The following is a 16,020-nucleotide window of genomic DNA, read 5'->3' as shown; positions in this document are numbered from 1 at the left end:
TCTCCTGTTGATCCCACGCTGTTTTCGCTGCGTTTTCTGAGTTCCTGGGGGTCCAATCAGTCAGGAAAGGGTCATTTGAATCGAATCTGGGACCAAAAATTTTTCAGTTAAAAAAAAAGCAAGGCTAACCCCTTTGCATTTTTGGCAAAAATTTTCGCGATTTTGAAAAGGGCTGGAATAAAGTCTTTCATGCACCATTCCGACGTAATTTTGCGAGAGAAATCGATTGGGCGCAGTCCCAATACGCTGCGATCAACGCATCAAAAGTTACAGCCGAAAAACGAGAACCTGTGTTTTCGACATTTTTCAGCAGGTGCTTTTTCCTCCGTAACTTCTCTCCTGTTGATCCCACGCTGTTTTCGCTGCGTTTTCTGAGTTCCTGGGGGTCCAATTAGTCAGGAAAGGGTCATTTGAATCGAATCTGGGACCAAAAATTTTTCAGCTAAAAAAAAAGCAAGGCTAACCCCTTTGCATTTTTGGCAAAAATTTTCGCGATTTTGAAAAGGGCTGGAATAAAGACTTTCATGCACCATTCCGACGTGATTTTGCGAGAGAAATCGATTGGGCGCAGTCCCAATACGCTGCGATCAACGCATCAAAAGTTACAGCCGAAAAACGAGAACCTGTGTTTTCGACATTTTTCAGCAGGTGCTTTTTCCTCCGTAACTTCTCTCCTGTTGATCCCACGCTGTTTTCGCTGCGTTTTCTGAGTTCCTGGGGGTCCAATTAGTCAGGAAAGGGTCATTTGAATCGAATCTGGGACCAAAAATTTTTCGGCTAAAAAAAAAGCAAGGCTAACCCCTTTGCATTTTTGGCGAAAATTTTCGCGATTTTAAAAAGGGCTGGAATAAAGTCTTTCATGCACCATTCCGACGTAATTTTGCGAGAGAAATCGATTGGGCGCAGTCCCAATACGCTGCGATCAACGCATCAAAAGTTACAGCCGAAAAACGAGGACCTGTGTTTTCGACATTTTTCAGCAGGTGCTTTTTCCTTCGTAACTTCTCTCCTGTTGATCCCACGCTGTTTTCGCTGCGTTTTCTGAGTTCCTGGGGGTCCGATTAGTCAGGAAAGGGTCATTTAAATCGAATCTGGGACCAAAAATTTTTCGGACGAAAAATGAAAAAAAAGCAAGGCTAACCCCTTTGCATTTTTGGCGAAAATTTTCGCGATTTTGAAAAGGGCTGGAATAAAGTCTTTCATGCACCATTCCGACGTAATTTTGCGAGAGAAATCGATTGGGCGCAGTCCCAATACGCTGCGATCAACGCATCAAAAGTTACAGCCGAAAAACGAGGACCTGTGTTTTCGACATTTTTCAGCAGGTGCTTTTTCCTTCGTAACTTCTCTCCTGTTGATCCCACGCTGTTTTCGCTGCGTTTTCTGAGTTCCTGGGGGTCCAATTAGTCAGGAAAGGGTCATTTGAATCGAATCTGGGACCAAAAATTTTTCGGCTAAAAAAAAAGCAAGGCTAACCCCTTTGCATTTTTGGCGAAAATTTTCGCGATTTTGAACAGGGCTGGAATAAAGTCTTTCATGCACCATTCCGACGTAATTTTGCGAGAGAAATCGATTGGGCGCAGTCCCAATACGCTGCGATCAACGCATCAAAAGTTACAGCCGAAAAACGAGAACCTGTGTTTTCGACATTTTTCAGCAGGTGCTTTTTCCTCCGTAACTTCTCTCCTGTTGATCCCACGCTGTTTTCGCTGCGTTTTCTGAGTTCCTGGGGGTCCAATTAGTCAGGAAAGGGTCATTTGAATCGAATCTGGGACCAAAAATTTTTCAGCTAAAAAAAAAGCAAGGCTAACCCCTTTGCATTTTTGGCAAAAATTTTCGCGATTTTGAAAAGGGCTGGAATAAAGTCTTTCATGCACCATTCCGACGTAATTTTGCGAGAGAAATCGATTGGGCGCAGTCCCAATACGCTGCGATCAACGCATCAAAAGTTACAGCCGAAAAACGAGAACCTGTGTTTTCGACATTTTTCAGCAGGTGCTTTTTCCTCCGTAACTTCTCTCCTGTTGATCCCACGCTGTTTTCGCTGCGTTTTCTGAGTTCCTGGGGGTCCAATTAGTCAGGAAAGGGTCATTTGAATCGAATCTGGGACCAAAAATTTTTCAGCTAAAAAAAAAGCAAGGCTAACCCCTTTGCATTTTTGGCAAAAATTTTCGCGATTTTGAAAAGGGCTGGAATAAAGACTTTCATGCACCATTCCGACGTGATTTTGCGAGAGAAATCGATTGGGCGCAGTCCCAATACGCTGCGATCAACGCATCAAAAGTTACAGCCGAAAAACGAGGACCTGTGTTTTCGACATTTTTCAGCAGGTGCTTTTTCCTTCGTAACTTCTCTCCTGTTGATCCCACGCTGTTTTCGCTGCGTTTTCTGAGTTCCTGGGGGTCCGATTAGTCAGGAAAGGGTCATTTAAATCGAATCTGGGACCAAAAATTTTTCGGACGAAAAATGAAAAAAAAGCAAGGCTAACCCCTTTGCATTTTTGGCGAAAATTTTCGCGATTTTGAAAAGGGCTGGAATAAAGTCTTTCATGCACCATTCCGACGTAATTTTGCGAGAGAAATCGATTGGGCGCAGTCCCAATACGCTGCGATCAACGCATCAAAAGTTACAGCCGAAAAACGAGGACCTGTGTTTTCGACATTTTTCAGCAGGTGCTTTTTCCTTCGTAACTTCTCTCCTGTTGATCCCACGCTGTTTTCGCTGCGTTTTCTGAGTTCCTGGGGGTCCAATTAGTCAGGAAAGGGTCATTTGAATCGAATCTGGGACCAAAAATTTTTCGGCTAAAAAAAAAGCAAGGCTAACCCCTTTGCATTTTTGGCGAAAATTTTCGCGATTTTGAACAGGGCTGGAATAAAGTCTTTCATGCACCATTCCGACGTAATTTTGCGAGAGAAATCGATTGGGCGCAGTCCCAATACGCTGCGATCAACGCATCAAAAGTTACAGCCGAAAAACGAGAACCTGTGTTTTCGACATTTTTCAGCAGGTGCTTTTTCCTCCGTAACTTCTCTCCTGTTGATCCCACGCTGTTTTCGCTGCGTTTTCTGAGTTCCTGGGGGTCCAATTAGTCAGGAAAGGGTCATTTGAATCGAATCTGGGACCAAAAATTTTTCAGCTAAAAAAAAAGCAAGGCTAACCCCTTTGCATTTTTGGCAAAAATTTTCGCGATTTTGAAAAGGGCTGGAATAAAGACTTTCATGCACCATTCCGACGTGATTTTGCGAGAGAAATCGATTGGGCGCAGTCCCAATACGCTGCGATCAACGCATCAAAAGTTACAGCCGAAAAACGAGAACCTGTGTTTTCGACATTTTTCAGCAGGTGCTTTTTCCTCCGTAACTTCTCTCCTGTTGATCCCACGCTGTTTTCGCTGCGTTTTCTGAGTTCCTGGGGGTCCAATTAGTCAGGAAAGGGTCATTTGAATCGAATCTGGGACCAAAAATTTTTCAGCTAAAAAAAAAGCAAGGCTAACCCCTTTGCATTTTTGGCAAAAATTTTCGCGATTTTGAAAAGGGCTGGAATAAAGACTTTCATGCACCATTCCGACGTGATTTTGCGAGAGAAATCGATTGGGCGCAGTCCCAATACGCTGCGATCAACGCATCAAAAGTTACAGCCGAAAAACGAGAACCTGTGTTTTCGACATTTTTCAGCAGGTGCTTTTTCCTCCGTAACTTCTCTCCTGTTGATCCCACGCTGTTTTCGCTGCGTTTTCTGAGTTCCTGGGGGTCCGATTAGTCAGGAGAGGGTCATTTAAATCGAATCTGGGACCAAAAATTTTTCGGACGAAAAATGAAAAAAAAGCAAGGCTAACCCCTTTGCATTTTTGGCGAAAATTTTCGCGATTTTGAACAGGGCTGGAATAAAGTCTTTCATGCACCATTCCGACGTAATTTTGCGAGAGAAATCGATTCGGCGCAGTCCCAATACGCTGCGATCAACGCATCAAAAGTTACAGCCGAAAAACGAGGACCTGTGTTTTCGACATTTTTCAGCAGGTGCTTTTTCCTTCGTAACTTCTCTCCTGTTGATCCCACGCTGTTTTCGCTGCGTTTTCTGAGTTCCTGGGGGTCCAATTAGTCAGGAAAGGGTCATTTGAATCGAATCTGGGACCAAAAATTTTTCAGCTAAAAAAAAAGCAAGGCTAACCCCTTTGCATTTTTGGCGAAAATTTTCGCGATTTTAAAAAGGGCTGGAATAAAGTCTTTCATGCACCATTCCGACGTAATTTTGCGAGAGAAATCGATTGGGCGCAGTCCCAATACGCTGCGATCAACGCATCAAAAGTTACAGCCGAAAAACGAGAACCTGTGTTTTCGACATTTTTCAGCAGGTGCTTTTTCCTCCGTAACTTCTCTCCTGTTGATCCCACGCTGTTTTCGCTGCGTTTTCTGAGTTCCTGGGGGTCCAATTAGTCAGGAAAGGGTCATTTGAATCGAATCTGGGACCAAAAATTTTTCAGCTAAAAAAAAAGCAAGGCTAACCCCTTTGCATTTTTGGCAAAAATTTTCGCGATTTTGAAAAGGGCTGGAATAAAGACTTTCATGCACCATTCCGACGTGATTTTGCGAGAGAAATCGATTGGGCGCAGTCCCAATACGCTGCGATCAACGCATCAAAAGTTACAGCCGAAAAACGAGAACCTGTGTTTTCGACATTTTTCAGCAGGTGCTTTTTCCTCCGTAACTTCTCTCCTGTTGATCCCACGCTGTTTTCGCTGCGTTTTCTGAGTTCCTGGGGGTCCAATTAGTCAGGAAAGGGTCATTTGAATCGAATCTGGGACCAAAAATTTTTCGGCTAAAAAAAAAGCAAGGCTAACCCCTTTGCATTTTTGGCGAAAATTTTCGCGATTTTGAAAAGGGCTGGAATAAAGTCTTTCATGCACCATTCCGACGTAATTTTGCGAGAGAAATCGATTGGGCGCAGTCCTAATACGCTGCGATCAACGCATCAAAAGTTACAGCCGAAAAACGAGAACCTGTGTTTTCGACATTTTTCAGCAGGTGCTTTTTCCTTCGTAACTTCTCTCCTGTTGATCCCACGCTGTTTTCGCTGCGTTTTCTGAGTTCCTGGGGGTCCGATTAGTCAGGAAAGGGTCATTTAAATCGAATCTGGGACCAAAAATTTTTCGGACGAAAAATGAAAAAAAAGCAAGGCTAACCCCTTTGCATTTTTGGGGAAAATTTTCGCGATTTTGAAAAGGGCTGGAATAAAGTCTTTCATGCACCATTCCGACGTAATTTTGCGAGAGAAATCGATTGGGCGCAGTCCGAATACGCTGCGATCAACGCATCAAAAGTTACAGCCGAAAAACGAGAACCTGTGTTTTCGACATTTTTCAGCAGGTGCTTTTTCCTTCGTAACTTCTCTCCTGTTGATCCCACGCTGTTTTCGCTGCGTTTTCTGAGTTCCTGGGGGTCCAATCAGTCAGGAAAGGGTCATTTGAATCGAATCTGGGACCAAAAATTTTTCAGTTAAAAAAAAAGCAAGGCTAACCCCTTTGCATTTTTGGCAAAAATTTTCGCGATTTTGAAAAGGGCTGGAATAAAGTCTTTCATGCACCATTCCGACGTAATTTTGCGAGAGAAATCGATTGGGCGCAGTCCCAATACGCTGCGATCAACGCATCAAAAGTTACAGCCGAAAAACGAGAACCTGTGTTTTCGACATTTTTCAGCAGGTGCTTTTTCCTCCGTAACTTCTCTCCTGTTGATCCCACGCTGTTTTCGCTGCGTTTTCTGAGTTCCTGGGGGTCCAATTAGTCAGGAAAGGGTCATTTGAATCGAATCTGGGACCAAAAATTTTTCAGCTAAAAAAAAAGCAAGGCTAACCCCTTTGCATTTTTGGCAAAAATTTTCGCGATTTTGAAAAGGGCTGGAATAAAGACTTTCATGCACCATTCCGACGTGATTTTGCGAGAGAAATCGATTGGGCGCAGTCCCAATACGCTGCGATCAACGCATCAAAAGTTACAGCCGAAAAACGAGAACCTGTGTTTTCGACATTTTTCAGCAGGTGCTTTTTCCTCCGTAACTTCTCTCCTGTTGATCCCACGCTGTTTTCGCTGCGTTTTCTGAGTTCCTGGGGGTCCAATTAGTCAGGAAAGGGTCATTTGAATCGAATCTGGGACCAAAAATTTTTCGGCTAAAAAAAAAGCAAGGCTAACCCCTTTGCATTTTTGGCGAAAATTTTCGCGATTTTAAAAAGGGCTGGAATAAAGTCTTTCATGCACCATTCCGACGTAATTTTGCGAGAGAAATCGATTGGGCGCAGTCCTAATACGCTGCGATCAACGCATCAAAAGTTACAGCCGAAAAACGAGAACCTGTGTTTTCGACATTTTTCAGCAGGTGCTTTTTCCTTCGTAACTTCTCTCCTGTTGATCCCACGCTGTTTTCGCTGCGTTTTCTGAGTTCCTGGGGGTCCGATTAGTCAGGAAAGGGTCATTTAAATCGAATCTGGGACCAAAAATTTTTCGGACGAAAAATGAAAAAAAAGCAAGGCTAACCCCTTTGCATTTTTGGCGAAAATTTTCGCGATTTTGAAAAGGGCTGGAATAAAGTCTTTCATGCACCATTCCGACGTAATTTTGCGAGAGAAATCGATTGGGCGCAGTCCCAATACGCTGCGATCAACGCATCAAAAGTTACAGCCGAAAAACGAGGACCTGTGTTTTCGACATTTTTCAGCAGGTGCTTTTTCCTTCGTAACTTCTCTCCTGTTGATCCCACGCTGTTTTCGCTGCGTTTTCTGAGTTCCTGGGGGTCCAATTAGTCAGGAAAGGGTCATTTGAATCGAATCTGGGACCAAAAATTTTTCGGCTAAAAAAAAAGCAAGGCTAACCCCTTTGCATTTTTGGCGAAAATTTTCGCGATTTTGAACAGGGCTGGAATAAAGTCTTTCATGCACCATTCCGACGTAATTTTGCGAGAGAAATCGATTGGGCGCAGTCCTAATACGCTGCGATCAACGCATCAAAAGTTACAGCCGAAAAACGAGAACCTGTGTTTTCGACATTTTTCAGCAGGTGCTTTTTCCTTCGTAACTTCTCTCCTGTTGATCCCACGCTGTTTTCGCTGCGTTTTCTGAGTTCCTGGGGGTCCAATCAGTCAGGAAAGGGTCATTTGAATCGAATCTGGGACCAAAAATTTTTCGGCTAAAAAATGAAAAAAAAGCAAGGCTAACCCCTTTGCATTTTTGGCGAAAATTTTCGCGATTTTGAAAAGTGCTGGAATAAATTCTTTGATGCACCATTCCGACGTAATCTTGCGAGAGAAATCGATTGGGCGCAGTCCCAATACGCTGCGATCAACGAATCAGAAGTTACAGCCGAAAAACGAGAACTTGTATTTTCGACATTTTTCAGCCGGTGCTTTTTCCTTCGTAACTTCTCTCCTGTTGATCCCACGCTGTTTTTGCTGCGTTTTCTGGGTTCCTGGGGGTCCAATCAGTCAGGAAAGGGTCATTTAAATCGAATCTGGGACCAAAAATTTTTCGGCCAAAAAAAAGCAAGGCTAAAACCTTAGCATTTTTGGCGAAAATTCTCGCGATTTTGAAAAGTGCTGGAATAAATTCTTTCACGCACCATTCCGCCGTAATTTTGCGAGAGAAATCGATTAGGCGTAGTCCCAATACGCTGCGATCAACGCATCAAAAGTTACAGCCGAAAAACGAGAACCTGTGTTTTTGACATTTTTCAGCAGGTGCTTTTTCCTTCGTAACTTCTCTCCTGTTGATCCCACGCTGTTTTCGCTCCGTTTTCTGAGTTCCTGGGGGTCCAATCAGTCAGGAAAGGGTCATTTGAATCGAATCTGGGACCAAAAATTTTTCGGCTAAAAAAAAAGCAAGGCTAACCCCTTTGCATTTTTGGCGAAAATTTTCGCGATTTTGAAAAGGGCTGGAATAAGGTCTTTCATGCACCATTCCGACGTAATTTTGCGAGAGAAATCGATTGGGCGCAGTCCCAATACGCTGCGATCAACGCATCAAAAGTTACAGCCGAAAACGAGAACCTGTGTTTTCGACATTTTTCAGCAGGTGCTTTTTCCTTCGTAACTTCTCTGATGTTGATCCCACGCTGTTTTCGCTGCGTTTTCTGAGTTCCTGGGGGTCCAATTAGTCAGGAAAGGGTCATTTGAATCGAATCTGGGACCAAAAATTTTTCGGCTAAAAAAAAAGCAAGGCTAACCCCTTTGCATTTTTGGCGAAAATTTTCGCGATTTTGAAAAGGGCTGGAATAAATTCTTTCACGCACCATTCCGACGTAATTTTGCGAGAGAAATCGATTGAGCGCAGTCCCAATACGCTGCGATCAACGCATCAAAAATTGCAGCCGAAAAACGAGAACCTGTGTTTTCGACATTTTTCAGCAGGTGCTTTTTCCTTCGTAACTTCTCTCCTGTTGATCCCACGCTGTTTTCGCTGCGTTTTCTGAGTTCCTTGGGGTCCAATTAGTCAGGAAAGTCCTACCGGTAAGTACAGAAATCGTTGATACCACACCGGCAAACAACCATCGACTTCTGCTCTGCATCGACTTAAGTTAACGTCATCGACAAACATCGACCACTCATCTTTTCGACTCTTGGCTCGCCAATGTCATGTCCGTGATCGTCTCAGTATTCCATTTTCGTTATCAGGAACGTCGGGAAGTGGGTCACGCTACTATTAGTTCCCAAAAATAAAAGTACAATTTCCTTAAAACTGTAAGGAACGTCACAATCTTCTGGAAAGTTCGAATCCTAACAAGCAGATAGGCTTGGTAATTAGAATGTAATGACCGATCGACACGTAATTGACACAAGTTGAGACGCATTTTGTAACTATCTGTCATTATCACGTGGCCCAAGCGCGCTTACGTTTGACATTGAACAAAATAATTGACAGCACACATCAAGTACCTCGTCATGACAACCAATTTATCTTGTCTTACTTGTCTTCTGCGTAAAAGTGCCGTAACAAAATTCCACAGTGATGCTCGATTAATATTTACTCGAAACTGTCACACTGTCGACAAGAAAGATGCCCTTAAAGAAATCCTGTCAGATGTGGAAGAAAATGGAAAGATTGAGGATTTGACAGAGCCGACAACGTGCTGCATGTCTGGCTGTGTCAACTGTGTTTGGATTCAATATGCTGAAAAATTGAGTAAGTCTCTGGAGGAAAGTAACGAGGATTTGCAGAAAATAATAATGGATAAGGTACAGGATCCGAACATGCGAGCGTTTCTTACAATGGAGATGCGTGTTAGAAAACTTATACCGTGACGATACTTCGTCACAGCTTTAGATAGAATATAATAATGGTGTAAATAAACTAGTAAAATTTTTTTATTTTTATTAGCTACATGGAATACTAAATAATATGGTTGTAAATAGTAAAAAATAATATATACAACCTCAGAGTTACCAATCTATCTGGGAATGAGATTATAATGTCAGTCTAAGCAAACTCTAGCTCTGCAACTGTTCAATGTAATTATAATGCATTAGATAGTAACTACATGATAATCCATGTTATATCGCCAATTCGTACCTGAATAGATTGTCTGTAAGACTTTTATTTTACAAATTATGTATCGTTAATTTATAGACAGAGACGAATGAACATAAGAAAGTAGCGCTATATAAGTTTAAAATACTCGAGAAGCTAGAAGATACAGCAGGATTGTCATAATATTCGTAATATGTACAATTACCAGCAGCAATAAAGTTTATATGAATATTAAATTAAATAATTTTACCATCTTTGAAACTTCGTTCTTAGCTCCCCTAAAAATTTATTGATCATAAAGAAATTGGATAATAAATGTGATTCCCTAAATAATCGTTATAATTAGATATTAACTAATAATTATATGCATCTATGATAGCTAGTTAAATTGTACTGCTGGATTCTGTTCATTATATGTTGAGTAAGTTTGGTGTCAATTAATTATTTGGGGTATCAGGTATGTAATATCTTCAATTGTAGTGGTAGAAAAAAGTAATTAACACAATAGATGGTAACATTTATTTGCATTTTGGAATAATACGGGTTTTTTTTTTCTTATAATAAATACGTACAGAATATCATGATTATTTTCAACTAAATACGCACTTAGGTAACTATTACGAACAAATAAATTAAATCAATCGAGGATTAAATACATTCAGCGCTTTTGTCATTCTTGTTCTTTAGTTGATCTTTTGTACAAAAAATGTATTAGGTGCACGCACTGTGGTATTGCTTCATGTACTTTTGTAATAATATGGCAGGTTGCGTGCTCATCTAATTTAGATTTAACCATATACTTATAATATAGGAATTAAACAGTTACTATAGACAATGTGTATAGTACATAAATCGAATTTTAAATAGCAATAAGAAAAATTATTACGTAAGAAATATAACGGAAACTCCCTATATACCCTTGCTCGGTGTGTTGATTGGTAGTTAATAATACTAACAAATGAGGTAAATTTCATAGACCAACAGTTTCTATTTCTCTATTTCTCTCTTAAGTTCACTAGTATGATTTCTCGCAATTTATTACTTTATCACATCTTGAGAAAACTTTTTCATGCTATTTATTCCTCCTTTTACACTAAACTTTGGCTAAAATCAAGCAAGTAAACGTTTGGTTTGTTGCACAGAAATTATTCGGAATACGGTTTCTTGGTCAGAATAAAATATTCTTGACTAGAGCATCATCTAAACACTGAGATCTCTGTGCACGAGCACCCTCAACACCACTACATTTAAATGCAAGACGATTATTACTAATAATAACTGTTACTCATATTATTATTATTTTTAATACACGTTCTATAGTTAGTTCCGCTAGTATATTCGTTTTATTCTACAATTTCTTTTTTTTCACGTTTCTCTATACGTGTATGTATGTATGAATGCTTGGAAACATGTGAGTTAAATTATACGCCTATTTGTATCAATGTAATATCTAACGACTTTTGCAGTAGCCAACAAATTTAAAGCTTATTGAGGTTTCCAAATACATTGGAACGTCTGAGAATAAGAGATCGAGAACAAAGGTTGTACTTGTCACTTTGAACTTTCACTCGAGTGATTATAACTTCAATACGCCAACGAGATTCTTTACTGACTGCATAAGTAATGAGTGTGTTAAGTAGAAAAGTAAACATTTAAGTCAACCATGAGTAAATCTGTATAATTACCAATGGCTGAGTATTTCCGAATCCTCAAAACTTAGATTAATTAGCTCATGTTGGCGATAATACATTCGTCAATAGCTGACTTATTCTCAAGCCTTGATACACTATTACAGTATGCATATTATTGAAGCAAGATGAGACAATAGGTATTAAATTAAAGAAAAAAAAAAAAAAAAAAAACGAAAACGAAACTAAACTAATCTTACTTCATCTTTACATTAATTACCTTTTGATATAGATAATAATGCAAGTTGTGGTCACTATGAACACGTCACAACATTAAAATATATTGTAGTATATAGCCAGTATGTACTAACTTATTGATCGTTAGATACTATTCATCTTCGTTTTATGCTTTTCATTTTTTTCATTTTTTTTTTTTCTAATCGTTCATTGTTGTATAGTCGAGAAGTGGTCATATAGTTTTGCCCTCATGACAATTTAGTCGGCTCAATATTCATATATATTAAATATTTGTTTATTTCATATTGAATAGCGCACGATAACTTAAGTACAAGTGGTCAACAGTTAACCACATATCAACAAATAACTCGTCCTTATCACCCCCTCCACCCTTCTCTTAAAATTATCCTATTTCATAAACTTCGGCAGAGCAGGCTATCAAGAAAAAGCGTAGTCCTGCCTTTACATTGTTGAGACTACTATGCGACACGTGTGTTTCAAGATATTTATTTTAGTTTGTTTGAAGAACAGAATTGTGTAATTCTTCTAAGATTTATTATCAGCATTATTATTCTCAAGAAAAGGTCCCAACCTCCGACGATACATGCGAGAATACCAATGATTAATATGATCTCAGAAAATATTTGTCTGACGATAAATAGAATTTGATAATTTTTGGTATAAATGAAATTTATATTTTTTGAAAAAATGAATAATTTATAGCACAAGTACTACAATAGAGCTCTATGAATTCACCTATGGATAATTTGGCGGGTGACAATGTGATGAATTCGTCAAGATGTCGCCGAGAAAAATTAGAATCTTCAAACAGATCATAACTTCTCACAAGTTAATTTTATTCATTTAATAGCCAACCCTCAAAGTCCGTAGAATAACTTTAATAAGCAGGTGCTTGGAAGTCTCCCATACCTCGTTGCTGCTGTTGCTGCTGATTGAAAGGTGGTTCTTGATAAGCTGCGTCTGTAGCATCAGGGTAACTCGTGTAGCCCGCACCTCCAACTGGATCAGCTTCGTAACTTGGAGCAAAAGCTGCATCTGTGCCTTGCTTGAATCTTTGGAACGCAAACCAGGCGCATCCAGCCTATATGTAATATGCGACAATTACAATCCTCGATACTAACCAGGGCATTAGTTATGATAGTAAAGTGAATAATAGTATCGTACGTATGTTCATGTGCCAATCAATTTAGATATGATATGAATAAATTCTTCCCACTTGTATCTCTTACCCATGAAAATATCGAGAAGAAAGAGAACGCTATAGCTGCTTGGACATCGTTCACACCGATTCCACCCTTGGGCTTTTCTGATTGTCCCCAGGCGTTGGTTAGGTAACAGAATCCAACAAAGTACAAGAACGCCCAAAATCCAGAAATTCTAGCATGAAACGAATAGTGTCAGAGAAATTTTTTCATAGTGAAATAATATCAGCTACAACAATACTGCGTGAGGACTCGTCCAGTATCAATGGATTTCACTTTAATTTTAAAAAAAATGGATTATTTTACCAGATGTTAGAAACCAGGTATAATGTCGAGAACTTGCAAATTTCAAAAACGCGATCTCAATGGCTCACCAAACGATAATCATGGGTGAATTAGTAAAATAATGTATTTTTCATGAGATTGGGATATTTCTTACCCGAGATCCAGAAGAACGTAATGTTTGCGCGTCTTGACGGATGACATTTGTTCAAAGAGGTATTCTCCAGCGAGGAATCCAATGCTTCCCAAGAATGCAAGAACACCGATTCCTACGCCATAATTACAAGCATTTGTATCGTTATTATAAAGGCAAACTTCCTTTCCGTCCACCGAGGCGTAGCCTTTACTGCTGATGGATCCAAAGACGATTATTGCAAACAGCTAGGAACAAATTCAAAGGAATCTATATATTTGTATGTATGAATAAGGATGTTGATATATATTTGGAAGTGTCGGACGATACGTAAGCTGTAGTGGTTTTAATTTTTACCATAATTTGATAGCACGTTAATAATCTAACCACAAGTGAACAAATGTTCTGGGTAAACTTGAACCCGTTGAGAAATAAAACAGAGTATTCTGTTAATATTACAAATGCTTTCCACGGGAATGAAAGTTTCGACAGTATCAAATATCCAATGAAATCTAATGCGTGTAATTATCTAGTGAAATGGGATATTTGATATTATTATTCCTTTTTTAAATTTATAAGCACAGTATTGTTCATCAATTGTATCGATACACATGGCTATGTTAAACCACGTTATCAAACGCGCTAGAATACTGTTCGAGACTGCGTATGATTAAAAAATTTTAAACAACAGTATCAGAGGTGTAAGCTGGGATATTTCTAGTCAACAATTGTGTCAGGTATAATAAATATATTAATTGCGTATCTATAGAACGTAAAATCCCCAGGGGAACAATGGTGAACAGAAACAGGCTCATTGCTGCATAACTACCACACGTCCGTGGATGCTTTGTTAAAATTTCTAAACACCGCCGCGATCTTAAAGATTCATGGAATCGCTGAATGTGCAAGATTTCGTCCGTGATTACAGGAATCGTGACAGGTCGTTATTGTCCGGCACAACGGACGAGCCCTAAATACCAATTAAATTTCGCTCGTTTAAACGTTGTAAAAAGTGATTCGGCAGCGAATTAAGCCGAGCGTGACCTAGATACGGATCTAAAACACCATGAGAGTTCATCTCATGGGGCGTATTGCATTAATTCGTGAAAAATCAATAGGGCAACCCCGTGTAGGCGTTAAGCGGGGCGGGGAAGGGGTAAGAAGCAAGGGGAGGGGTGGAGGAAGAGACGACTGTCAAAATCGATGTCTGACAGGAGTTTGAGGATCGCTTGTAACGAGGATTCGTAATGACACGAAATGCGCGGCGATATTACGCGGCTTGCGATAAAGACTTTCACTTACCAAGCACAACGCTCTCAGTATTACTTGAGGCCTTTGGACAAATGCGATAGGGTCGAAAGGAGCCCCAGCCTTTCCTCCACCGTAAGCTCCGCCACCGTCCATCTTTTCGCGATACTGAACTGGTGGGTATTTAAAGCGTACCCCGAATCCGCGGCTGTTGCAATCATGTAGATGGCGTACTCGATCTAATTTACCGAGAATCACCGTCTCGCAGCGTGTAGCGCCACCTTGCGGACTTCTGACGAACTCAGTCGAAGAAGAACTCCGTCTTATCGACTGAAATCACAGTCGGTACAGCTCATCTCCTCAAATTAAGCATAACGGGCGAATGTGTGGGATTTTCTAAGAATGACCAAAAATAATCGATTTTCGATTAAAACGATCATCTTTTCCCGATTAATCGCGTATAATCGATTGTTTTTCAAACTATATTATTTTTCCGAGCAATTGGTTTTTTTTTTTCTTTTTTTTCCCACTCCCACGAACGACGCAATAAAATATCAATTTATGTGATTAAAGTATCAATTATTATTATCGTTGATTATTTATGCAATAAAATTATTATTAGAGCTACCTTGAGGAGACTGTGATTTAAGGGAATCAAAAAACAAGTTACAACTATTGTACGACAAATCAAGTATTGAGAGACTGTGCGCGCTGTTAAACTGAGGCGCGAAGAATTTGATTGGAATTACTTTAGTCGTCGGATTCCGTTCCAAACGATTACATTTGGCTTGTATTTTATATCTAATTTTAAATTATTTGAAGAATTTCGGAAAGATACATCCTCACGTTAAACCATGAAAGCAATCAACAAATGTTGACGTGAATTTTTCATCGAACTTTGAACATTCTAATGGAATATTCTTCCTTCTTACATGAAATAAAAGGCAGGTTCGATTCAAATCTATCTGACGATGAAAGCTATTCATCATATAATTATTACTTTCACCAAGAGTAATGAAAATGTTATCTCACATCCCGTTGAACGAATTTTCACATGAGAAAAACGCTGTTAACTTTGGTAGCAAGTATAATCTATCAGATATCCCTGCTTTTTCACGGCTTCGTGATAAACCTTGTGCAGCACTAGAATAAGTTTACATATGTCTGTTTATCTTTGACATACGGTCGACTAACGTTAGCTGTGTTCTATGAAGCGATCGATCATCATTACGCTGTCTAGTTAAACGTATAGATTTTCATAACGGAACTCCGTCCACCTACGCGCATAATATAATAATCGTTAAAAAAATGTATGAACGAAATCACTGAATCTGGTCGCAGATTTAATCCCGCATAGAGTATTCTACTAGATTTTATTTTATTTCTTCTTTATTACTAAAATGATCCATAGAAACTTGACTCGTCGAACCGGATGACGTTTCAGATAAAAATTCATTAAGGATGTCTAAAACCGACCAACGATCCTACCGTGAAAAAGATTAATCGACACACGCTACGATTGTAACGGTTTATTGTATGCCCACGTTTGGTGGGACGATCACATGGCGGATCCCAGATTGGATTACATATCCATACCTCCTCCACACGTTATATCCGAAGGTTTCGAAAGAAGATTATGCATACACACAACGAAAATAAGCCAGCACTGCTGCAGCAGGAGAGAGAGATAGAGAAAGAGGAGTGGGAATGCGTAAATACATATAATTATGAATAATGAAAGACGCGTAGAGACCAATAA

At 39.8% G+C, this 16,020-nt stretch overlaps 1 protein-coding gene across 1 annotated transcript; it reads right to left on the bottom strand.

Annotated features, from left to right (window-relative positions):
• Window positions 1-11,509: 11,509 nt before the first annotated feature.
• Window positions 11,510-14,499, bottom strand: Syngr (synaptogyrin). Its single transcript, XM_046613193.2, has 4 exons — window positions 14,316-14,499; window positions 13,038-13,261; window positions 12,626-12,773; window positions 11,510-12,477 (listed from the first exon to the last, which is right to left on the bottom strand). The coding sequence occupies exons 1-4, from the start codon at window positions 14,415-14,417 to the stop codon at window positions 12,274-12,276; spliced, it is 678 nt and encodes a 225-aa protein (XP_046469149.1). The 5' UTR covers window positions 14,418-14,499; the 3' UTR covers window positions 11,510-12,273.
• Between the last annotated feature and the right edge of the window lie 1,521 nt (window positions 14,500-16,020).

The sequence above is a fragment of the Neodiprion pinetum genome, chromosome 2, assembly GCF_021155775.2.
Source record: "Neodiprion pinetum isolate iyNeoPine1 chromosome 2, iyNeoPine1.2, whole genome shotgun sequence".
In the NCBI taxonomy this organism is placed as follows: Eukaryota; Metazoa; Arthropoda; class Insecta; order Hymenoptera; family Diprionidae; genus Neodiprion; species Neodiprion pinetum.
This window is presented reverse-complemented; position numbering and strand designations above follow the sequence as displayed.